This window comes from Barbus barbus, assembly GCF_936440315.1.
Source record: "Barbus barbus genome assembly, chromosome: 25".
Taxonomy (NCBI): domain Eukaryota; kingdom Metazoa; phylum Chordata; class Actinopteri; order Cypriniformes; family Cyprinidae; genus Barbus; species Barbus barbus.
The window spans coordinates 12,273,683-12,299,322 of record NC_136753.1 but is presented as its reverse complement, the minus strand read 5'-3'; the positions used below and the strand labels follow the sequence as shown (position 1 = coordinate 12,299,322).

At 36.7% G+C, this 25,640-nt stretch overlaps 2 protein-coding genes across 2 annotated transcripts; one reads left to right on the top strand and one right to left on the bottom strand.

The window, feature by feature from the left end:
• Nucleotides 1-270: 270 nt before the first annotated feature.
• LOC306844854 (polycomb protein suz12-B-like) lies at nucleotides 271-18,089 on the bottom strand. Its single transcript, XM_079377269.1, has 16 exons — nucleotides 17,450-18,089; nucleotides 17,061-17,107; nucleotides 16,891-16,955; nucleotides 16,292-16,360; nucleotides 15,000-15,049; nucleotides 14,808-14,893; nucleotides 14,415-14,646; nucleotides 12,764-12,872; nucleotides 12,548-12,653; nucleotides 12,142-12,316; nucleotides 11,890-11,978; nucleotides 7,785-7,928; nucleotides 7,295-7,452; nucleotides 5,114-5,312; nucleotides 4,133-4,212; nucleotides 271-1,647 (listed from the first exon to the last, which is right to left on the bottom strand). Exons 1-16 carry the CDS (start codon nucleotides 17,595-17,597, stop codon nucleotides 1,347-1,349), a joined length of 2,058 nt encoding a protein of 685 aa, XP_079233395.1. The 5' UTR covers nucleotides 17,598-18,089; the 3' UTR covers nucleotides 271-1,346.
• Nucleotides 18,090-18,150: 61 nt separating this feature from the next.
• utp6 (UTP6 small subunit processome component) lies at nucleotides 18,151-25,208 on the top strand. The gene is made up of 19 exons (XM_079376790.1): nucleotides 18,151-18,774; nucleotides 18,869-18,953; nucleotides 19,138-19,179; nucleotides 19,274-19,366; nucleotides 19,455-19,502; nucleotides 19,613-19,676; nucleotides 19,818-19,936; nucleotides 20,039-20,116; nucleotides 20,200-20,281; nucleotides 20,365-20,446; nucleotides 20,713-20,888; nucleotides 21,010-21,089; nucleotides 21,668-21,745; nucleotides 21,865-22,044; nucleotides 23,882-23,962; nucleotides 24,143-24,252; nucleotides 24,452-24,518; nucleotides 24,619-24,691; nucleotides 24,788-25,208. Exons 1-19 carry the CDS (start codon nucleotides 18,683-18,685, stop codon nucleotides 24,940-24,942), a joined length of 1,785 nt encoding a protein of 594 aa, XP_079232916.1. The 5' UTR covers nucleotides 18,151-18,682; the 3' UTR covers nucleotides 24,943-25,208.
• The last annotated feature ends 432 nt before the right edge of the window (nucleotides 25,209-25,640 follow it).

The window sequence follows — 25,640 nt, the reverse complement described above, 5'->3', positions numbered from 1 at the left end:
ACTGATCTATTAACAGATACCATTTATATAGATCGGTGGTAGAAAGCCACTTCAAGTTTAAAGCATAGATGATAAAGGAAAAAAAACAAGCATTTACTGTTTATGCTAAATAAATACTGTATATGTATAAATAAATAGTTGCTGTAGCATTGTAAACACTTGTTTCCTGAAAATGTTTTGTAATTCATGTGAAATCACGACTCATGAAACATTGTAACTTCGAAAATGCACCCCCATAGCATTTTGAGCACAATTACTTAAAATCCATTTAAACCAAGCATTTACACATCTTTAATTTGTAAATAGTTTTCTTGTGTACACCAAACTTGTGCATTTTGCAGAGGAAACAAATTGAAGGAGAAATGATGCTGTATCTGATATACTTTGGCATGTACAACATCTGAACCTTGTAACAGCAACAAACTATTATATAACCACATACCCAGTATTAACAAAAACTTGACATCACCTACATTGGATTGAAAACTTTTCTGGATCCTCACTTTAAATGGCATAATTAGGTTGGTTTACAAAGATTTATGAAAGGAGGACTTCTAGTGGCTCAAACATGGGCAGTTCTCCTTTTATGAGTGTTCATTTATATTGCTAATTAAGAGAACTGGTATTTAAAAAAAAAAAAAATACAGAGAAGATGCCATTCTAAGAATGAAGGATCTTCACACTCCACGTGTGAAACAAGGACCTGATAACAGACTGCAGCATACTGATTGGTCAAATCTAAAACAGGTAAAAAATCTGTATGTAATTAAAAAAAAAAAAAGAAAATGTAATGTTGCTTAGCTTTCATATCCAACTTGAGAAACCTGAATATCAACTTAAGAGTCCATGTCAACAATTCTGAGTCTACAGCCACTGAATAAGTAACAAGTGCTACCATGTGCTAAACAATCACTGAACTCACAGTGATTAAACAAAATCATATGATGCATATAGAAAATGTCAACTAACTGTACTCCCAATTCTATAGTAACTCACTTAATCGCATAATGGGTTTTCAGAGAAAAAAACAACTAAAGATTATACTAAACATGACTGCCGAAATGATACTGTTCATTGGTATGATAAACTACACTGGAAAAACATTGAAAGATTGCATCAATTTGGTCAACAGCACTTGCTGTTGCAGCAGCTAACTCACTCAAGTCTCAAATGGGCTCCTTATTAATAAATGGGTATATGGGCAGATCAGAAATAGAACAATTGTTCTAAGCCATAGATATTGTTGATTGAGATTGATGATTCCATGGGATAAGTATGGAGAATTTGAGTTCAAACTAGATCTCGTTCATCATGTTCATAATTTGTCTTGTAAAAACCAACCGTTGTCAGTCTGACACTCCACTTTTGGTGCGTTTGCCATGTAGTGAAACACCCGAGGACACAACATGACCATTGCAAGTGGCATCTGACAACTCCTGCCCCTCCTCTAGTTCAGGAAGTGACTCTTCTATCTCCTTCATACGGGCCATGGCCTGGTCAATGGTTGCTGTGGTGACCAGATTGAAGTCATGCAGATTGACCAGGTGAAGCAGAAAGTTCCGACACAGATTCCTGCGCATAATGTATGGCCCGCAGTTCTCCACGAACAGCATGCTCGCCTGACTCATCTGATTATCAGCAATGAATCTAGAGAAAGGAAGTTAGCAAGATAAGAAAAGCAGCAATATTCCACCAGTGTTGGATGTCTTTGTAAATCTATGTGATCAAGTAGGCCTGGGCAATAAAATGGTATCTGTATTTATTGACGGTACACCATCATAGATAACGACAAAAAAAATGTTAAATACAGTGCGTGATATAGGCGTGTGCTATGAGTGACAAGCAGACAGCACACACAAGCACATGCTGAAATGAGAGCTGTGCCTGCCTGTGATGAGGAGATTTTGAATAAAAAATTTATATTAGTCTAATTTAAAATAAAAATTAGCATTTGAATGATTGAATGTTAGGTGTGCATCAGGGAGCCTTATCAGTGGTGCACAAGATGCGGTGATGATGTGTTGCATTTTAATGTTCCGTTAGTCTAAACCATGAGATGCAATGCTGCTACATTACTCATTCAAAATATGAAAGAAATATACAGTGAGGAAAAAAATTATTTGATCCCCTGCTGATTTTGTATGTTTGCCCACTGAAAAAGAAATGATCAGTCTATAATTTTAATGGTAGGTTTATCTGAACAGTGAGAGACAGAATAACAAAAAAATCCAGGAAAACGTATTTCAAAAAAGTAATGAATTGATTTGCATTTTAATGAGTCAAATAAGTATTTGACCCCTTCACGAAACATGACTTAGTACTTGGTGGCAAAACCCTTGTTGGCAATCACTGAGGTCAGACGTTTCTTGTAGTTGGCCTCCAGGTTTGCACACATCTCAGGAGGGATTTTGTCCCACTCCTCTTTGTAGATCCTCTCCAAGTCATGACGTTTGGCAACTCGAACCTTCAGCTCCCTCCACAGATTTTCTATAGGGTTATGGTCTGGAGACTGACTAGGCCACTCCAGGACCTTAATGTGCTTCTTCATGAGCCACTCCTTTGTTGCCATGCTGGAATACCCATCCACAACCTATTTTCAACGCCCTGGTTGGCTTCAATGCCCTGACGGTACATGGCCTGGTCCATCGTCTCTTTGATGCGGTGCAGTTGTCCTCTCCCCTTAGCAGAAAAACACCCCCAAAGCATAATGTTTCCACCTCCATGTTTGATGGTGGGGATGGTGTTCTTGGGGTCATAGGCAGCATTCCTCCTCCTCCAAACACGGCGAGTTGAGTTGATGCCAAAGAGCTGACCACAACACTTTCACCCAGTTCTCCTCTGAATCATTGGCAAACTTCACACGGGCCTGTACATGTGCTTTCTTGAGCAGGGGGACCTTGCGGGAGCTGCAGCACTACAGGGCGTAGTGTGTTACCAAATGTTTTCTTGGTGACTATGGTCCCAGCTGCCTTGAGATCACTGACAAGATCCTCCCGTGTAGTTCTAGGCTGATTCCTCACCGTTCTCATGATCATTGAAACTCCACGAGGTGAGATCTTGCATGGAGCCCCAGACTGAGGGAGACTGACAGTTATTTAGTTTCTTCCATTTGCAAATAATCACACCAACTGTTGTCACCTTCTCACCAAGCTGCTTGGCGATGGTCTTGTTGCCCATTCCAGCCTTGTGTAGGTCTACAATCTTGTCCCTGACATCCTTGGACAGCTATGGTCTTGGCCATGGTGGAGAGTTTGGAATCTGATTGATTGATTGCTTCTGTGGACAGGTTGTCTTTTATATATGTAACAAGCTGAGATTAGCTCCTTACCTGTATAAAAAGACAACTGGGAGCCAAAAAACTTGCTGATTGATAGGGGATCAAATACTTATCTAACTCATTAAAATTCAAATGAATTTATAACTTTTTTGAAATGCGTTTTTATGGATTTTTTTTGTTGTTATTCTGTCTTGCTGTTCAAATAAACCTACCATTAAAATTATAGACTGATCATTTCTTTGTCAGTGGGGAACCATAGAAAATCAGCAGGGGATCAAATAATTTTTCCCCCACTATAGAAGCTCAATGTGGAGAAGATCTTGATTAGATTAAAACTGAAACCAAGTTATTCACACAGAACGCATGTTCAGCGCTTATTTTTTTTTTTTTACAGACAAATATGATTGCTGCACTCACGTCTCACACAAGAGATGTATAGAAAGCCATGCAAGAGTTTCAACTTTTAGAAAACACGTCGCTAATTTGTGGAGGTTTATTCCATTTCACTGCATCTCATATGTTCTTAAATGCAAATGCATGACTTGTTTAATCTGTATATAAAACATAATAAAAGGAGTAAATATTTGTTGAAATTTTATTTTGTTTGACTGTTAATTTTTTTTGTTTGTCTTAATAAATTGGGTAAATTAAAAATACAGTGGTTAAATTCAAATACATTTTTTTCTATTGCTCTTTGTTTTAAAAAAGTTAATAAAAATGTCAATAATTATCAATACCAAATGATACAAAACATTGTTGATATATTTTTTAGCTATAATGCCCAGCCCTATGATCGAGGTTCTAAAAATACAATTAACATAAGGAAGAGAAAGACAGGTATGAATGCATTTTTACCCATTTTTCATAACGTGAAGATTCCACAACTTCATTACTTCCTTCTCTCCTTCATTCACATCTGTGAATTCTTCAATTTGCTTCAGGCAAAATAAAACATACTAATCATGAAGCATGAACTGAATAGTTTCAGTCAGACTCATAATACATAAGAGCATAAACGGTTCAATTCAAATGCAATTAGTGCTGGGCTGTATACCGGTTCATACCGAATACCGGTGTTTATTTTTCTTATGATCTGAATTTTTAAAATACCGCAATACCAGTGTTTGTCATTTAAACAACGTTCGGAACGCGACACTGTTTGAGAGGGCTCTCTTTTCACTATTGCGAGGACATAGCTATACGTGTTACTAAGCGTGAAAGTTCTGAAACTGAAGCTGTAGAACGTGATGACACAGAAGAACATATCCACAATATGCACATTGACCGCCACAAATATCCACCACCCCCTGCCACCAGCTCCCGTGTCTCACACACACGAGCGCGACTTCAGCACTCTTCTACTGAGGGTTTGGAATAATAATTATGAGCATAGTTCATCAATTAATATTATGCACTTTTTTTATTTGTCATTTTTTTTAGTTTGTTACTCAGGCGCAGGCAGTGCGCTGCATGAGACAAAAAGTAATATAGCCAAAACCACCGCATAATGGTTCTTTAGTGTAGATGCATTTTTATTTTATCAGATGATGTCACGATTATAAATAAGAGTGACTCCTGGTTAACGTATCAATGGGTCGTGTCTAGTCACTATTAATGTGGGATGTTTCTACAACATTCACTCATCTCATCAGTCAATCTACTGCAGTACTACAGTAGAAAATGTGGTTAAAAAATAAACACTGTCATATACCGTGAAACCGGTATAATTTTGAAAAATACCGTGATATAAATTTTTGGTCATACTTCCCAGCACTAAATGCAATTATCAATTATTATCTTGTTGGAAAAAAGTACTTATTTGACCAGTCGACTAACCGTTGTGGTCTTTTCTCTGAGCCACTCTGGATCCCGCTCATCCTCACTGTCCACCTCCATCTCCTGTGGACGGAGGGGCATGCAGCTGTCACTGTGGAAATACAGACGATTATGTCCACTCACATAAGTACGCTGCTGCTCCGGCTCACCATCCTCTGACTCTAAAAACTCAGACAGACTTGGCTTGATTCGCTTTGGCCTAAAAGAAAGAAAAAAATCAATGGTTAACAATTCTTGCATGACAACCATATATAAAACAGGAGAATTCTGCATTTATCATGCAGCACACATATGATTTTGTCAACAAAAAGAACACTGAGTGACTGATGAAAAATCGTACATTGATTATGCTTAATATGCCAACAATAAGGTCATGTAAATGCCTAAGCAGTGTTTTATCAAGTAAAACTCATACCCCTGGTTTCACAGACAAGGCTTAAGCATAGTCCCAGACTAAAACGTAAATCTGAGCTGTTTCAACTGAAAGAAACTTCCACTGATGTTATGACTGATCTTAATATATATCAGTGCCTTTGTTTAGTCTCAACATGCACATAAGTAAGGCACGTTTATAAAACTATGAAACGTTTATTGAACTATGGTCTAATCCTGGCTTAAGGCCCGTTCACATCAAGGACAATAACTATAAAGATAACGATTAACGATAAAGTTCTAAAAATCGTTCTCAATATTAAAGAATAGCAGAGCCCACACTACAGCTATAACGATAAAGAAACAGATAAACAATATCGTTGGAATCACTTCCAGAATGATTTTTTCCAGCTGATGAACGATACAAACTTTGACACCTAATCAGAATCCATCCTATCACAAGCTCAAGAATTTATAGCAGCAAATGACCATGATGCACTTAGAATAAACAGACGATATCTGGTCAGCTGGTGTGGACACTGATATCGTTATCTTTATAGTTATCGTTCTTGGTGTAAACAGGGCTTTAGTCTAAGCCCAGTCTGTAAAACCAGGCCATAATGGTTTAAGAAAAACCCTATTGATAGTTTTCAGTCACGTGACCTGCTCAAAGACTTGGAGGGCAAAACATCCATAGAACTGCTACACAAATTTTCATCTTGTTTCCCAGCCATAAATATTTAGATCACCTCTCAAAAGAATAAAACAAAGGTATTTCTGAACAAAATGCAAGTTTTGGCCATTTACAATCCATATTAAGCACCCGTGGCAATATTTCAATCATTAAAACAGTTTTACGTTGTAAAAACACTTAAAAGTGCCTTAATACATTTAAAACAGTAATATTAAAAGATCAAATTCAGTAATCACCACATTAATGATGCATAGTTTACACAGGCAAGCAGATGAGGCCGGAATATGAACGCAGTCCGCTTAACGGTTCAGTGTTTTCCTTATAATGGTTTTCTATGGGAAGCTATTTAACATGAAACTTTGCACATTGCGTTTATATTCTGGCTTCATCTTCTTGCCTGTAGGAAATATACATAATCAATAAGGTGTCCACTGAATCTCGCCTTTTAATATCTGCATTTTACTACATTATTACTTGATGCAATCAGCGTAAAAATAGCTGGCGGTCAGTGGAGCATAGCTGCGTTTTGCCCCCCAGGTGGGCGTTCCTATAAGGGTGTGACGTCACGTGAAAACTATCAATTTGCAGACTTTGGCACATTGACCAGATTTTTTTCTACATTAAATTTGTAAAAAAAAAACTGAACCTTTTTTTGGTTTCTTTGGTAACCTTTTTCTGGTTTTAATTGCTTCTATTGTCCTCATTTGTAAGTCGCTTTGGGTAAAAGCGTCTGCTAAATGACTAAATGTAAATGTAAATTCTTTAAAGGCATTCTGGCAGCTTATTCAATATGCACAACCTTGTATATATTTTGACATCAAAACTGGGGAAAGCTCAATTTAAAAAACAGTTGAGTTGATTTTAAATAGTTGTCAGTGATGACAACACGTATTGCCTATAACAGGTTTAAATTCAAAATGAATAGAAATTGTGACAATGCTTTTTTTGTATGGATAAATCATTTATAATAAAAATATCAAAATTAATAATTGAGAATTGTGAATTTATATTTTATATTTAATGCTGGGTTCAAACATAAAACTAAAATATCAAAATGACCCTGTAATCAACAAAAATAGCATTTTTTCCAAAACACACTGAGACCTGTTTCATACCGACAAACAAGTATGTGGGTGACAGCTGTCCTCTTAACAGGGCCATTGCGGCTAAAGGCAAAGCCAGGCTGGCTATGGATGTCTTGCGGATTGCCAACATATGAGCCATCATAGCACTCATTTATGGACACGTCTATCCGAGCACCTTTAGGATGAGGCTGGAAAACAGCATTCAAGAACAATAAGTTATAGGATAACAAACTCACTTGTAATGTTTTCTTAATTGTTCACAGCTTACTGTAATTCTTACACTTTATTTTCTCATTCATGCATCTTGCTTCACACTAGTGCATCAATAACTTATAATACTGCTTATGCATATATTTACATACCATGTATATTAAAACCTATATACACTGTATATCATTGCCACGATATATATCATCATACCACCCAGCCATACGTATAACTATATAAGGAATTTTTAACCTACTTTTAACTACTGAAATTAAACAGGCAGAGATTAATGAATGTGTCCTACTGTGCTCACCACATAGTTAAAGATGAATCTGCTGTGGGAGAGTTTGAGGTGTTTCAGCAGGCTGTAGAGTTTACGGCAGTTGAGCGTGCACCAGGGACAGTGTAAGTCGTCTCTGGCCTCTGTCTGCTGGCGAGTATTACTGTTGTACAGAAACTGTGGACAAACAGAAATACCAGGATGTTGCATAAAGTTCTTAAGATTTGTTTTTACATTGCAGATGGTTCTCCAGTAAACCTACTGAGTAAATTGTGTTTTCTATTAGGGATGCATCGTTCTGATACTCAGTATTGGTGTCAGCTCCGATACTGCCATTTTCTGCTGGATTGGGTATTGGTCAGAAGAGAACGATCCAAATCCGATATTGTGCGTATACTATTTTGTGTTATTGTTAAGCCCCACGAAAGACACAAAAACATTATAAAGCACCATCAAGTTTGCGTGCACTATATTTGAAGTGTTCTGAAGACGTTCCACAATTTAATGTGAAGTATAGATGAATATTTAAGTCAAGTTCAGGTAAACTCTTCTCCCTGCTGCATTCAGCATTCAAACTGCATGTCGAGTTTGGTTACTACAATCAAAACGATGAAACTCTCTTCAAGAGCACAAAATAATTGAGATTTAAAACTGGGAAAAGAAAAGGCTCAATAAAATATCGCACAGATATAATACACTACACATCAATATCTCTTCCCTTTTTTATGCACAGAACTGCGCGTGTTACTTCAAGCAGATCATTCTGCGCTCAGGATGCACATAAGCGCTTTGTGCCGCTCTGTATTGGAGCCATAACCTTTCATATTATACTTTTGCACATTGAAAGATTTATGCAAAGAAAATTTTTATTTTTGTTCAGTTCCATCTATCATATGTTGCTGCCTTCATTACTGTGCTAAGCATTTAAAATAAATGTCTTTTAATTTTATAGTATATATTATGTATATGTAAATATATATATACACACACACATATATGTATATGTATATATGTTTGTATATATACAGTATCTCACAAAAGTGAGTACACCCCTCACATTTTGGCAATCAATTTAGTATATCTTTTCAAGGGACAATACTATAGAAATTAAACTATTACTCTAAAATAGATATATTTTAGAGTAGCCAATGTGCAACTTGTATAGCAGTAAAGATTTACTGTCCTCTGAAAATAAATCAACATAAAGCCATTATTGTCAAAAAAGCTGGCAACAAAACTGAGTACACCCTAAGTGATAACAGCTATACATCATTTAACCATGCAAAGCCACATGTCCTATTCATCATGTTGTAAGAATCTATAGTCTGCCCCGACCCAGATTCCACTCCACAATATATGTTTGATCATGCTCATTTGCCAAAATGGCTTAATTATTATAGAGAAGAAGAAAGTCAACAGTTATGTTGTTTGTAGACCATTTGGGATGATCACATCCTGAGCAAATGGTCACCAATTGTAGAATGGGAGTGGGTGTGGGACACCATGATCTCACAAAAAAGGGTGTCAGAACTCAATTAACATACAGATCACAGCTGTTACAACAGGAGTTATTTTTTGTCATAGATTATGATTATATATTTATTAGTTTGTTATTTTTCATTAAAATTAAGTTGTCTATAATTAGTAGATTGTGTTTAACACACAAAAGATTTATGATCAGGTCAACACTAGGCATGGGCCGGTGTGAGATTCTGACAGTATGATAACCTTAGATAAAAATACCACGGTACAGTAAATGTATTACAGCTCTAAAATATGTTATTTTTAAATGTCTGGGTGAAAAACACTTTTTTCCACTGAACATAATACATTTTATTTTTAAGAAACATATAGAAATTTTTTTAACAGTAAACATGTCAGGCTAAATAATTAAAATCAATTAAATTATTCTTAATTAAAATAAGTTAGCCTAAACCTGCAGCTCAATAATCAAAAAATAATTTCCGTAAAACTTTTTTTTTTTTAAATGCAGTCATAAAACCAGCAGCTCAACAAGGATTTTGGAGACATGCTCACTTTCTACACATTCATCTTTCAGTCCAAGTTATGATACAGAAATATTCACCTTTCCTGGATTGGAGCAGTGAGGATGTGTGCACATACACATAAGGAGAGAGAAAGCGCGAGTGTTACACACACACACACACACACACACGGTCTCTTTCCGTACAACACTCAAACAGTGGCAAAGTTTGATATTTTTTTTTAAATGTGATTTTGAACAGATGTAAACAATGGCATGAGGCTTAAAAGTATAGACGTGATACTAGCTAAATTTATTTATTGTACTAAATCACAGAAACTTAGTACTTTAGTCTGCTATTCCCCGCTCTGTGAAGTAACGTGAGGGAGGAAACTAGTTGACGTTAGCTAGTTAACATTAATTAGCCATGTTTTCTGCCTTTCTGATTCATTTCAACACTGAAACAAATGGCGGGTGGGTGGCTCACTGTCTTGATCGGAGGTGAAAGAGGGAGAAATGAAGTAGGGGTGGGAGAAACAAATAAATAAAAATCGATCCATCGCGATTCTCTCTCCAACGATTCTGGATCGATTCTGAGCTTAGTTTTTAACCAGATGTGCGATGATGCAGTTTGCTTTAGAAACACCCGTATTCTGCTTGCTTCCAGTTCCTCACACACATACACCACTCAAACCTTCTGTAAAATAATCTTTCATAAAGTTCGGAAAGGTTGAAGCGAATTACAACTACATTCATGAGCTTCATTGCACAGGATGCGCTTTGTTTGATGTTACACGAAGTGTGTGGTCTCGCCCGTCGGTATTTTCCTTACAAATGCTCTATGAAGTCATCATTTATGTGGTTTGTAATGCAGTAGACTTATATATTTAAAGTATAAACCTCACTAACAGAAGGCTGCTTTCAATTTCAAATGCTGAGGCGCGGTTTGTTTGTGTAGACTGCTCACGACTCCGTGCAAGTGGTTTAATGTACTTGCGTCTCAAAATGGTTTTATGATGCAAAATTAATGTAAACACAGCCAGTTATGTCTTAAGGGATTAAACGGACAGGACAAACCACATTACTTCTTATATTTCAAAAGAGATCCGTGCGTGAATGCAGCTTAATAGATCTCCCGCTGTCTATGATGTCATAGTAAAAAACAACAGTAAAGATGAAGAAAAATCACTCACAGTTCTTGAATGGAAAACGTTCAGATAATCTTAAATACTGAAAGCACTCTTTGTTTGTTGTATGTTTCTATGCTCCTCTTTATTATTTGCTACTTGCTTGTAAGTTTTGAAGTTATATTAGGTTAAAAATCTTAAGATACAACTGTTTTATTTATTTTTAAAAATACTTATTACTTATTAATACTTAATTCATTAATAAGGGGGGAAAAAGTAGATCAAGAATCGTTCTGGAATCGGATCGGATCGTGAGGTGACTAAAGATTCCCACCCCTAAAATGAAGATGACACAGATATATCGTTTATGTACGACCTGGAAGTAATTATTTAGCGATATTATTTGAGTAATAAAGGATTTCTAATTTAATTTACAATGTAATTTATTGTTGTGATCAGAGCTGGGTTTTCGGCATCATCGGCGCTAAAACGTCATCTGTACGGAACATGGTTAGTCTAAGTTACCCGAAAAATTCCCATATGGCAGACTTCGTCTTTTTCGACGGGGGAAAAAGTTCCAGGGATTCACCTCTTCAGCCATCATCCTACACACAGGTGACTCTCGCTGACTGCTCACCCCAACCGGAGGATTACGCTCTTCGCTGCACACAACTGAGGGAGTCCTGCACTTTCAGTCTTTGATGACACGTAAAAAAAAAAACTGTGCATACCGCAGAAACAGTATAACGAAAAATTTTAGTGGTTTTGAAACCGTGACTTTTCCAAACCGCGGTATACCTTGAAACCGGTTATCATCCCTTGCCTACTCAACACACAGAAGTATAGAAATTCTACATTGATTTAAAAGAAAAACTGCACTGGTGCTGGTATCGGATCGGAATCGGCCGATACTCAATTTTTGGTATTGGATTGGATCGGTTCTGAAAAATGGTATCGTTGCATCCCTATTTTCTATGAAGTGATATAGTGCATAAATTTGCTATAATACGGAGTTCATAATTCCTACCTGATAAAAGATGCGTAGTTTTTGTCTGGGTTCACAGGGGGATTGCTCTCTCCTGGTCTGCATGCTGGTGTTTACTGAATCCTTCGCCACTGAGAGAATAAAACATTAAACGCGTATATTCACCTTTAAAGGTTCGTCTCAAGCTTTGATCAGATATTATGGAACAGGAAACCTCACAAAAACTAAACAGACAAAGCAGACCATGACTGATAACAAACTTAAACAAGATCAGATGCAAGTTTGCTTCCTTACCAACATGTGCAGTTCGGAGAGTATTGGGTCTGCTCTCTGTGGTGCTGGTGTCAGAACTGCGGGTGGAGAGAGGTTTGGCCACAGTGGCCATTGAAGGGTCACTGGGGTCAACTGTCCAGCGAAGGGTGAACTGCAAAGTAGGTCCCTGAGAGAAGGTCTCAAACGGGGGCAACCTCTTCAAAATAAAAGAATCAACAGTTGCAATCTACTGTGACTGTGACTGTATGAATTCATACATCTACTACAATTTGGGAAATAAAGCTTTATTTCTGAAAGCTAGATTTTTTGTTTCATAGGAAAATATGACAAAATTTTACTGCCAAGCAAAACACCCCACTGGTTTTGTTTAGAACTTTAAATGCTCAACAGGAAAGTTAGCAGTTTATTTTCTGCAGACATAACCAACCTTTCCATCCAGTATGGTCTCCCATGTGGCCCTCTTCTTGCTGACCGGACAGTCTTCAATCTGTTGCATGGAAACCTCATACTCTCCATCCAGCAGCTGCAGCCGTCTGAAGGACAATCATTATACAGCTATACTTTGAAGTTTTTCATCACACGAGGAATTTTTCTGTCAGTTCTAAGTAAATTGAAGCCTTTTGAAAACACTGCTAGTACTAACCGGTTTTTATCAAAAACAGTCATCTGAGCAACAAATATCTCTGGGATCTCTCCGTCACCTCTGTGGGATGAGTTTCTCTTCTTTCTGGGTGGGAGTTCCTCTTTTACATCTACAAATAAAAGCATCACGACTGTTTTGTTCTATCTAGCATTTGTGAGGCTGAGGCTACAATAACTGCAGAAGGCAGTGCTCAATTGACCTATTGGTAAGCCCCTCCCCTCGAACGCAGACTAGCCAATGGCAGTCGAGTATCAGTTGCATCTTTAGGTTTCAGTGCCATAGAGAAACATTGGAAGATCCGAAGCTCGCATCGGTTTTATGGGGTTTATGCTTCAAAAATGGAAAAACTATGTGCCTGGGGTACTTGTAACACTGATTCCAGGTATCCTGAGAGGATGGGCAATATAACTTATTTTATTACATTTCCTGAATCCAAACAAAACAGAGCAAAATATCCCTAAGTATTCAACCCCAATACAAATGAAGACAAAAACGTTCATTTTCTGGTTGTCATACACTCATTAAGTTACAATTTGCATCTGCTCAAGCAGAACGTTAATGTCATCTTGTGCTTTAGCAAGGTTTCTCTGGCAAAAACTAGCTAACATTAAAGTTAGTGAGTCCATGCTAACGTAGAAACGTAAAGAGCGGACTGTTCTCGCGTCTTGTACAGTGTAGGTCAAAACACATAAACGAAGGTCTACATTTCACTGTCTCTTCATATTAAACTGGTTAAATGTACATTACTTTAATAGTACCCTGCGATACATGAACAGTGTTGATCCTGCATAATGTCATCCGCGATCGTGATGACCGACCGCAATATGAGACTTCTCCCTCTTGCATTGTGATCTGTAAACCCTCGCTTCGAGTGACTCACCGTATTTATTTTTAAATATTTTATAAATCCCCCATGGAATATTTAATTCCCATTTGGTGGCCTTATGTGTCCAAAATTGTGCAAAAACCTTGTGGGACAAGGTTATCACACTGTAGCTGTCATTGTAAGACAGTGAGCAACTCCGTTTGTTTGTCCGAGGGAGCAACAGTAACTAAGGGGGGCGGGGCTTACCGATAGGTCCGTTAACTGTATTGACTATATTTGAAAATGTAGGGTGCTGACTTTAATTGTTCTTCACATCATCATGGACAGACGACAGAAAAGGTTCGATTTCAGTCAGTCACTCACCATCAGATTTTCTGAAAAAACATGATACTACTTAAACTGTCATCCATCTCCTTGATATATGGATATTAATGAGCTAATTAAAATGCTGTCTTTGCTTTATCACCCACGTTGTTCCCACCTGTATGACGTTCTTTACTCTCTGGAACACAATATTTAAAAGAACCGTTTTTGTGCTCATAATCAAAGTCAGTGGGGTCCAAAGAACACTGGACCCCACTGACTTTCATTGCATGAACCAAAATATCTTCTTTTCTGTTCCACATAAAAAGTCATACAAGTCTGAAAAAACATGAGAATAAGTAAATGATGACACCATTTTCATTTCTGAGTGAACTCTCTTTAACCTAACACTCTAAGGCCATGAAACAAACGAGGATGAAGTCTGCAGAACCTTTACATAGCATTAAACACTTTTTCTTTTTTTACAGATGTCACACACTGTGTACATACGCTGCCACTCACCAATATTCTCATCTGCCTCACAGTTGATGAAACCGTTGGGGTCTCTTTTGCCTGTACGAGACACCCTGAAGAGAAGAGAATAGGATTTGACCATGTGACTGTTACTTGGCTCAAACTCATTGCTGGACACCAGCAGGGACGGGAAGGCACCAGACTTGGTTCGGCTGAGATCCGGGTTCAAAGGCACCTGCTTTTTCCCCGTAGGCACTTGCTTTATAGGGCAGCTCACATCCTAAGGGAGCAAAATGACCATCATAACAAAAAGAATGAGATCTGAATCAGCGGCATACTTTAATTGTTTTATTCACTTATATGTTTTAAGGGATACTTACCCATAAGTCCCTCCAAACCTAAAATAACATTCATATAAAATAACACGAAAGAGAAGCTCACCTTACGCTTTTTGTGACAGACTTTGACAAGTAGCACCTCAAGTGAAACTGAGTTTTGATCATTTTCTGAGTTTTGACATGGCTTATCTGGTTAAAGAACAAAATTATATCAGAACCCTAAAATGATGGTTGTACATTAATATAATTCAGACGGACTGTACCAGTGTACCACTTTAGGCAAATTTAGACTCACCATTTTTGTGAAAAAATCCAGTGAATGTCAGTTGCAGATGTGAAGTCAAACTGAAATCACAAATGAAGCATAACTAAAAATCACCATTTGGAACCAAATGATCCTATCACACCAATGAAAATGACTAATTACATCCATCTAATGCAAACCGTTTCTCATACTGCTTTATTAACGGCGGCTCAAAACCGTTGTATGAGCATATGATATGCAAACTACAGCCCTCGACTGGATAAAAGAAGCCAGTGTCACACTAGTAGCCTAAAGTTTTGATGGACAACGATTGTAATCAAGGTAAAGATGATTACAGTGACATACAGGATTGTGCATTAGGCGTGCGTTGTGTCTGTTATAATGATGCACAAACGAACCATGTATGTGCACTCTCGGCGCACTGATCACTATAACATCATATTTCTGCTTGAATACAGCTCAGTACATTCACGTAGTTGAACACAGCGAGTGTTTTATAATGGATGCTCGCGTGTTTTGGAGAAGTCTGCGAGAATCTGTGATGTGTATGTATATATGGGCATCAGACGCTCTAAACAGGGTTCTGACAGATGAACTATTCACTGTGGCGTCGAGTTCAGAATGGTTTCATTTTTCATTTGTATTTTGTTGTGTTTAATGATTCTGAATGGACCCGTATGGACCGTAGTTTATATGCAGTCCTTTGGCATCTCCCTGTGGTATTGTTTGGTATGGCCGGTTGACTCGTGCTTATATGTTAAAATTACTGTATAATTGAGCTTTGCATAATTATAAATTGTATAGAATATCTGCTGTGGCATTTTTGCAAAGTATGTTTGCAAAAAAGAACATGCAATATTTAAATCTATTTTGAATTTGTTTTGGTTAAAAAAAATACATGTAATTGAAAAGTAATAACAAATGCAAAGGTTTTAGTGAATAGAAAAGTTTGGGCTTGCAGTATTGATTTGGAGAGGAGGGGGTCTTGGAGTAAAAAAGACTGCTTTTTCTTTAAAAATTAAATGAATGCAATATAAAGCTTTTTTAATTATTTATTTTTTTATGAATTGCATTATTTATTTATTTTTCACTTGGTAGATTTCGGTGAGTTTCTCATTTGAAAAGTAGATAACCACACAAAAAAGTGTGGGCACCCCTGGTGTAGTGTATAAAGCCCAGTTTTCCTCTGTAACCATTTACAAAGTCAGCAAGCCTATGACGCCTATTGTTAAGATGTTAAAAGTTGTGTAGTGTATTCCAACCTTTTAGGCTCATATCTGTGTAAGACAACAGTATGAAAAACATCTGTAGAAGACCAGTACCTCTGAGACTCAGGCTCCCCTTTCATTCTCTCCAGATTGGACAGCAAATCATCCACTTTAAATGTTCTCCTGAAGAAAAAGGCCAGTTTAATCAATAAAAATGCTGTAAGCAAAGCAAAGCAGTAGGGCTGCAAAACCATTAATCACATTCAAAATAAAAGTTTACGTTTATATACTATATGTGTGTGTGCTGTGTATATTTATTATGTGTGTGTATATATATATATATATATATATATATATATATATATATATATATATAAATAAATGTATATATATATATATATATATATATATATATATATATATATATATATATATATATATATATATAAAAATAAATACACATATGTATACATTTAAAAAAGTATTTGTATGTATATAAATTTATACTTGTATATAATTTATATTATATATAAATATATCATAATTGTTCCTTAATATATACATGCATGTGTGTGTATTTATATATACATATAAATATACACAGTACACACATATAGTAAACGAAACAAACTTTTATTTTGAATGCGATTAATAATTTTACAGCCCTACAAAGCACATTTTCAGATAATTATTAGAACATAGAGAAGACCTACCTTTTGGCATTTGTTCGTGAGTTTCTATGAGACATAAAGGTGAGGGTCCTATGAAGTAATATAGGCTGCGAAAGAGCAAGAAAAAATAAATAAAACCAAGTACAAAGAACCCTGACGTTAATATAAATTCAGCATTAAGCCTTATGGTTCATCTATAACGGTATACATACAGCTATTAGGTTCCTTGTTCGTAGAAATCTGTATATTTGAGTAGGCTCTGAAGAGAAAATGCAGAAGTATTAATAAAAACATACTATTTTAAAGTTTGAAAGTGAAAACAACTTTTATCTGTTGCTTTTAAGCCCTTCGTGTACAATAAACTAGAGGGTTTTAAGCAACTGTCTGCAAAATTAGTTATTACTTAGTAATAAAAAACAGCATGTTAAAAAAAACTGCCACAAGACATTATAAAGGTAAATCCAAGGACTCCACATATCTAATGACAGTAATAGCACACCAGAGAACAGATTTGAGTGTGTTAATATATTTTCCCAAAGGCCAAAAGATACTGATAATAGATTTACTATGGTGTGTTAAATTAAGACAGATATAGACTCACTTTCAAAGGCCTGCAGGAAGAGCTCATGGTCGGCCTGCAGTTGCTCCATTTTGGGCTTCTTTATGGAGCTCACGCCAGAGGAAGGGTATACAGCACCATTGGCTTTACAGTTCATCACCTGAGCCGAGTATTTCTGGGGAGCCATCATAAACTAACAACTACCCAAAACTTCATACCAAAACAACACCAGGCGAAATAAATATCTGCACATTAATGCCAGACAGCAGCCCTCGCTCCTTTAACCAGCCCTCTACCATCACCTAAACATCAGATATTGGTGGTCACCAGTCTCTGTGACTAGTACATGTTTTATTATGACTCATATGAATAAATCACATGAGTTGTAAATATGTTCTTGATGCGTGTCCTCAGTCTGGTCACTGCTCCTCAACAGATGAAAATTAGCACGTTAGTTTGCGGTCCTTCACAGCGACGAAAACACACGGGTTATCCATCCATACAGGCAGCCGTTCACGTACCGGATTAAATAAACGACTTGGTTAATAAATATCTGTTATTTGCGACCGAAATTGCGTTTACTTTGGATGGGAAAATCCTACCAAGTGATGGATATCTGTAGTACTGAATCGTCCGAGCTCTTGAGGAAAGTGCGGTGAGAACCCGCCCATGATAATGTGGCAGCCAATCGGAGACGTCGTCTGGTGACATCGAGGTTTTCTATTGGCTGGACTCACCTTGATAGACGCGAGATTAAGATTGGTAGAGGAGACAAATTGCCGCCAAGAATGTTTTGGTTCTGGGAAGAGAGAACGCGGGGAAGAATAACACATATCGCGAGCTCCGTTTAGTTACTTATCTAATGTAAATGATCATTTCAAATAAAAATACTAATGAAAATATGCACCGAAATAATATTTGTGTGGTCTACATTTCAAACGAATGATAGCGTGAAAACTGTTGAAAGCCGTTGGCCCTCGCCACAAAGTTTCGCAATTCAGGAAAACGTGTGTAATGTTAATTATTAATGCTCTAAATTATGATATTTCGCTAAAACAAAGAGGTTCAGACTATAGCAATAAATACCGAGGATCCATCAATCGAGTGCAGAACTCCTGTCGGAGAGTTTTTCTGATGAACAACCGGATGTAGAGCACAACACAACTTCCCGTCTCCACGTGTGTTGGGACGTGAAGCAAGCCAGGTTTCGTTATTCTACTAAACCTCTGAATATCTTACCAATTTATCTGAAGATTTACCTCACAAACCTTAGAAATGGCTGACATTGTGCAACAACGATTAGAGGACAGAATACCAGCTCTTGAACAGTTGGAAAGAGTCGGTTTGTTCACCAATAAAGAAGTTAAGTGAGTATCGCAGAGCACACACAAACACAACAAATAGAAACAAGTGGTTCTCTCCTGAAACAAACAGATTCCTCAATTAAGACTTTTGTTTCAGGTCTATGTTGAAAAGATCTACTGCTCTTGAATACAAGCTGCTCCGAACAGTTCAGAGTAAAGACGATTTTATTACATACATACAGGTCTGTATTGACAAAAAGCTGTTTAATATATTTTTGTCTTGCACACAAATCATCAGTACACACATTGGTTACCTGGAACATGATGGGTTGAATTTTGCAAATGGCCTTTCTAATCAGCTGCAAGGTCCAAATAATTTGGATATGTGACATGTAACTGGGTGTTTTTGTTTCTGATTTGCATCAGTATGAAATAAACGTCCTAGAGCTTATCAAGAAGCGGAGAGCAGTGAGTAGAGCTTTGGATTATTTATTTGTAGAATATATTAAGAAATTGTGGCATTGTGAAATGGTAAATGTAAATATACCATTTGTGTGTACAGAGAATTGGTTACCATTTTAAACGGGAGGAAATTGAGTATCCCATCATTCATCGCATAAACCAAGTCTTCAGAAGGGCTACAACAAAATGGCAGGTTGGTCAACATGAAAAAAAAAAAACTTTATTTTAGATGTTGTGATTTGATGTCCAGTTTTGAACTTAAATCAATGCTTTTTCTGCAGGAAGATGTGCAGCTCTGGCTTTCTCAGGTTGCCTTTAATAAGAAATGGGTATGTGATTTTGTTATTAAACATTAATTAAAAACAAGCAGATCTGTGGTAAAGTGTCTTGTTTTATTATGATTGCCAATTATTTAATTCTGCTCTTATCTTTCAATTAGGGCACAAAGTCTCAGCTCAGCAAGGTTTTGACATCTATGTTAGCTATCCATCCTGACAAACCAGGTAAGCTTTTAAGAAAGTCGTTTTAGTTGGTTTATCTAAAAGATTTATTGTTCTATATAGCGTGCATATTTATTTACTTTAGAGGTGCGCAAAATTAAATAGCAGATGGCCAGAAATAAAATAATTTCGTAATGCTTGCAGCTTTGTGGATAATGTCTGCTAAGTGTGAGATGGAGGACAGGAACTCTTCAGAGAGCGCCCGGCATCTCTTCCTCCGTGCCTTGCGCTTTCATCCTGAGAATAAGAAAGTCTATCAGGAGGTGAGAAAACACTGGCATCTCTTTGAATAATAAAACATTATATTATAAACCGTCCACACACTGATGTTCATTTAATAAAACTTAATTTGTGTGCATGCACAGTATTTCCGGATGGAGCTCATGCATGCTGAGAAACTGAGGAAACAGCAGCAGGAGTTGGAACAAGCTAAAATAGATTTGGTATGGTTATAGGTGTAGATCTGAGTCCTTTCTAATTTTTGCTAATTAAAAAGCAAGTATCAAAACATGTTTTCTAAATTTAGGGGGAATATACTTTTTCTCCGGACATCATGAGTGGAAAACTTGCTGAGGTGGTGTACAGAGATGCTGCACAAAAAATTAAAGGTCAGCTAAATTTCCACAGAATAATTCAACCCAACAGGTTGCATTAGCTGAGTGCTGTACATTTATCTGTCGTGTCTTATCAGGGGCTGAATTCATCTTGTCGCTGCTACAGATTGCTGCCATCTTTGACTTCACAAAGGAGCTACAGGACATCATCCTGCAAGAGTACAGTGTTTTTTCCCCTCTTTGCTTTGCTTATCATTTCTGAGATCGGACAATTTAAGCAGACACATTTCTTATTGGGGTTTTTTTTCTTAGTTTTTGGATGAGCACCTTAATTGACTGACTTGTCATTTTTGTTGAATAATCAGCAATAGAAATGCTGTAGGAGCTATTATAAATGAACAGATTAGCACTGAAGCCAGTATTGGGGAAAATGCATTTACAGGAAGTCATGAAAAAGGTGATATTTGAATGATGTTTGTGTTCAGTGTGCAGAGTCAGTATGTTGATGACTGTATGATGTGGGATTTCATGGCTAAGCGTGAGCTGGATGCTGCTGGGGCCCCGGAGCTCCAGTCTGCGAAAGGAAGAGCTTCTGATACAGCTCGCAGAGAAGAGCGCTGCTGTGTCGTTTATGAGGAGGCTCTAAAGAGCCTTAATACAGGTATCATGATTTAACATGTTCAGTGGTTGCATCTAAGAATACTATGCTTGGATTCAGTGGTGGAATATGAGTTGATTCTCATGGCCTCATTTGCCTACTAATGTGTCATTTATTTTTGTAGAGGCCATGTGGACATGTTATGTCACATTCTGTCTTGAGAGATATAAGAGGAAGACAAACGTCACTGAACTCAAGGAAAAGGTGATAAACCTTTTTTTTTTTTTTTTTTTGGAGCGTTTGTGATAAACTTGATCAGAATAACATGGACTTGCTGTTTTTGGGAAGTTTGATTTCTTATATTAAACCATATTTACAAAAAAGTTGGCGACTTTTATAACCTGAATAATAGGCATAATCCCCCTACAAATTAAAGGCATATGGAACATTAGTTATTTTAACAAGTGGTTAATGTCATCAGGCTAAACAATAGTCGATGCTAAAACATATTACCCTTAATCTGTCTCTCATCTTAAATTAGCTTTATAATCTTAAGTTTATGTATATGTGTGTGTGTGTGTGTATACATGTATATATATTATTTTTATTTATTTAAATAGTTTATTAATACCGAGCTTTGTTCAAATGACAGGTTTTAATCAAAAAACTGTTTTTTTTTTGTTTTTCCTGAGTACTTTTATTATCTGTCTGTGAATACTAATACTAAACTCTTTGCTTTCATATACAAAGTGTTTTTGGTATTTGTTGATTTATTGGTTTCTGGGTGATTTTTTTAATTTAAGTCAGATTGACATATATTGTTTGACTGTTCACTTTTTCAGAGAAAGGAACGATTACTCCAAGTCTTACAGAGTGCTCATGATGCCAAGCTTTTGCAAGAGACATTCTACAAGAACTGGGTAATGTTCACTGTTAACGTTGGAATCTCATTGCAAAACCTCCTCCTTACACACCTTATGCAGCACTTGATGGTGCTGCTGTAGTAATATAGGCCACTTTCTATCGCCTCAAAAAACAGCTACAGGTCCTGTTGTCGTCAGGGGACACAGTATCTGCTACCCAGATCGCCATGACAGCCACCCAGCGTTTCAGCCAATCAGTTGAGATGTGGAGCTTCAGCCTCCAGACATTGGTCCATCTGGAGAGCACAGAGGCGGGACATCTATTCCAGGAAGCCCTGAAACACGTGAATCCCAAGGTAGCAGTTGTGCCACAGCTGCCTCTAAGTGGAACAACAGATTTGCCCTAATTTGTTCACTTGAACAAATTAACTTCTTCTGAATGCTTTTCTTTAAAAAAATATTTTAATAATAATTGGATAACAGTACTATAGTTACATTTATGCACTTACATTAATGACTTTCATTGCTTTTAAGACATACAGTTTTATCAGTTAATGCATTCCCTGGGAATTGAACTTCTGACTTTGGTGTTGCTAGCACCATGCTCTACTGCTTGAGCTACAAGAATTCCTACATATAACTGTAGTTAAGCCTCTGCTCAGTTCTGTCCTCAGCGCTCTTTGTAAACCAGCTAGTGAGAAATAGCCATGTGTGCGGGATTATGAAGCCTGTAGTTACATAACCTAGCAAAGTGGCCGTTATCCAACAACATGGAAACATAGTGCTATAGAGTGATATCCACATGCATAATTGTCCCGTTTCATTTCTCAGTCCTTTGTATCTTTGTTTTTGTCCAAACAACAAAAGTGAAGGAACCCATTACTGCAATGAAATGTAATATAATACAATGAGGTCCAAATACTTGTAGCAGTATTTGTAGCAAATGCTCTTATTTTCATGAATTATATTATCAGCACGACAACTGTACATGAATTTCAGAATTCCTCTGACAGTGTAAAGCATAAATGTTTGTGTAAAACCTGATGATCCAATTTAATTTGAGAATGTTCCAAAGAACATCTTTTGTACTTCACTGAAAGAGAGGAAATTGGATTGAATTGTACAAATGAGCTCCAAATGTCACAAATTTGCATATATATATGGTTTATTTGCAAAAATAATTACTAAATTTTGTTTAATTTTCTAAAAAAGTTTAATTAGCTTTTTTTTTTTTTTACCTAATCAAAATAAGCTTTGTTTGAGATTAATTGGAATGCCCAATGAAAAAATATGATTTTGGAAAAATGGAGTTATGTTTTTTTATTTATTTAGTCATTTAGCAGACACTTTTATCCAAATCCACTTACAAATGAGGACATAAGAAGCAATCAAAACCAACAAAAGAGCAACAACGTGCAAGCGCTATTACAAGTCTTGGTTAGCCTAACGCAGTACAGATAATTATTAATTTTTTTTTTTAAATAAAAAGACATATAGATCAAATAAAATTAGAATAGGGAGTGCTAGAGTTAGAGGGTCAAGTAAAGATGGAACAGATGAGTTTTTAGCCGTTTCTTGAAGATGGGTTAGGATTCGGCTGCTCGGATTATGTTGGTCAGGTCATTCCACCAGATGGGAACAGTTAATGAAAAAGTCTGTGAAAGTGTTTTTGTGTGTCTTTGGGATGGTACAATAATGCGTCATTCACTTGAAGAAAGCAAGCTTCTAGAGGGCACATAAGTCTGAAGTAATGAATTTAGGTAAAGGGGTGCAGAGCCAGTGGTGGTTCTGTAGGCAAACATTAATGCCTAGAATTTAATGCGAGCAGCTATTGGTAGCCAGTGCAAATTGATGAACAGAGGCGTGACGTGCGTTCTTTTCGGCTCATTAAAGATTAATCTTGCAGCGGCATTTTGGATTAATTGTAGAGGTTTAAATGGAATTGGCTGGAAGACCTGCCAAGAGAGCATTGCAATAGTCAAGTCTGGACAGAACAAGAGCCTGAACAAGCAGTTGTGTTGCATGTTCTGAGAGAGAGGGCCTGATCTTAAAAAAATTTTGCATATAAACTTTTCATATATTAATAATTTTTTTTATTTTCACTTTTCCTTTAAACCTTTATATTTTTACTGTGGTATAGGGAGTTTGAACCCAAAGATATATTTAATAATCAGTCTATAATATGTTCAACAGGAAAGTCTGCCATTATGGCAGCTGCAGGCAGATTGGAGCATGACCTCACAGATACCAGAGGACACCGAGACCTTTTTTCAGGTGAGACATGACTTAAAAATGTTTGCACTAAAACTCATCCAAGACCAATTGATTATTGTTGATGTAAAGGCAATCGGATCTGACTTTTTTTATAGTCCTCATTACATAATGTTTAATTTGAATTCTAATGTAGTTAATGTATAAGATGTATCTAAATTGCTCCTGATCCTGTACTTGCAGAAAGGGCTTCTGTCTCCAGTACCTGCAGTGTCATCTGCCATGAAGGAAAAATACCTTGAATGGTCATATAAAACTGGTGGTTACAAAAGGGCTAGAAAAACATTCACAAGGTACACATCAAATACAGCTGTGCTCTGTGGTGGGACCTGAAATTATTTAAATTAATTGTTTTGCAAATCCCTAAACGTTATTTTCAGTATATTTTTAAATCCTAGATTTTCCATTTGTTTTTTAACTTTATGGACACCACTGTACATCTACAAATAAGGTACAAGCAATTTAAAAACAACCTCTTCTCTTGGGTTTCAGCTTACATGAACACAGACCCTTCACTAAGACATTCTTCATGAAGATGATCGAGATTGAAAAAGAGCAGGTAAAAGTGATTTAGCACCTGGTTTAGTGTCTAAAATATTTAGTAACCAGCATACATGTTTATAAACACAGTGTATTACTGATTTGTGTTATTCTCTCAGGAAACACCAAAGATGAGTAACCTGAGAGACTACTATGAGCGAGCGCTTCGTGAATTCGGTTCCTCGGATGAAGGTGAGTGATTCAGTGCTTTTAGCCTTTAAAGAGAGAACTCTTTCATACTTTGAGTAGTATATTTCACTGATCAACCAAAATAATGTAATGTCTTAGATCTCTGGATGGAATACATCAAGGAAGAGCTGGGAAGGCAAGGAAACCCAGAGAACTGCGGGAAGCTCCATTGGAGGGCTGTTAAAACCCTGGAGGGTGAAAATGTTGAGCGCTTTACCACGAAGTACACACTTCTACAGACCGGGCACATGTAAAACCAGCATGAATCTTCAATGTGTTTTCTGTATTGTTCATATTTGGACCATAAACTGGCTTCAACGATTTCTCTTTGAAAACGCTTTGAAAATTTGCTGATCCTTCTGAAATTTTTCAAACATGCTGGTGTGTAGACATTTGTGCTTTTCTGTTTCAGAAATAAACATTTTGTTATGACATTGTCTTTGTTAAAGAAGTGCTTTACATTGAATTTTAACAGATCCTCACTTAGACCAGCACACCAAATAAAACAAAAGTTCAATTCAAACATAGTATAGTAGAGAAATGCTTTAGTAGGTAGCATCAATTCAAAGTCAAAATACTGACTTTTCTTTTGCATTAAAAAATTAGACATTCATTTTGCTATGATAGAACAGGTGTAACATTTTTAATAGTTTTTTTTACCTCAGGAATAAAGGTTTCTGAGGAAATATGGTAAAAATTAGAACCTATAAAACACAATGGTGTGTTAACCGATGAGCTTTAACATGAAATCAAGTTTGACACTTACATATAGTTATTACACTGATAACATTATCAAGTTGACCACATCGGATACCTTTAGCGATTAAGGACACTTCCAAGTTCTCTATCAAGTTGTAAAATCAAGAATTTTATCAAATTCATTGATGCCTTTCATTAACCATAATGTTAAGAAATAAGCTGAGATGTCATAGATTAACATAATAAATAAATT

Coding starts and splice junctions, on each gene's coding strand:
- LOC306844854 (XM_079377269.1), bottom strand. CDS start 17,597: ATGATGGCTCCCCAGAAATACTCGGCTCAGGTGATGAACTGTAAAGCC. Junction 14,647..14,807: donor TCTGTCACAAAAAGCGTAAG/GTGAGCTTCTCT, acceptor TTGCTCCCTTAG/GATGTGAGCTGCCCTATAAA. Junction 12,873..14,414: donor TGAGGCAGATGAGAATATTG/GTGAGTGGCAGC, acceptor TTTTATTTGTAG/ATGTAAAAGAGGAACTCCCA.
- utp6 (XM_079376790.1), top strand. CDS start 18,683: ATGGCTGACATTGTGCAACAACGATTAGAGGACAGAATACCAGCTCTT. Junction 20,447..20,712: donor CAGGACATCATCCTGCAAGA/GTACAGTGTTTT, acceptor GTTTGTGTTCAG/TGTGCAGAGTCAGTATGTTG. Junction 24,519..24,618: donor TCGAGATTGAAAAAGAGCAG/GTAAAAGTGATT, acceptor TTATTCTCTCAG/GAAACACCAAAGATGAGTAA.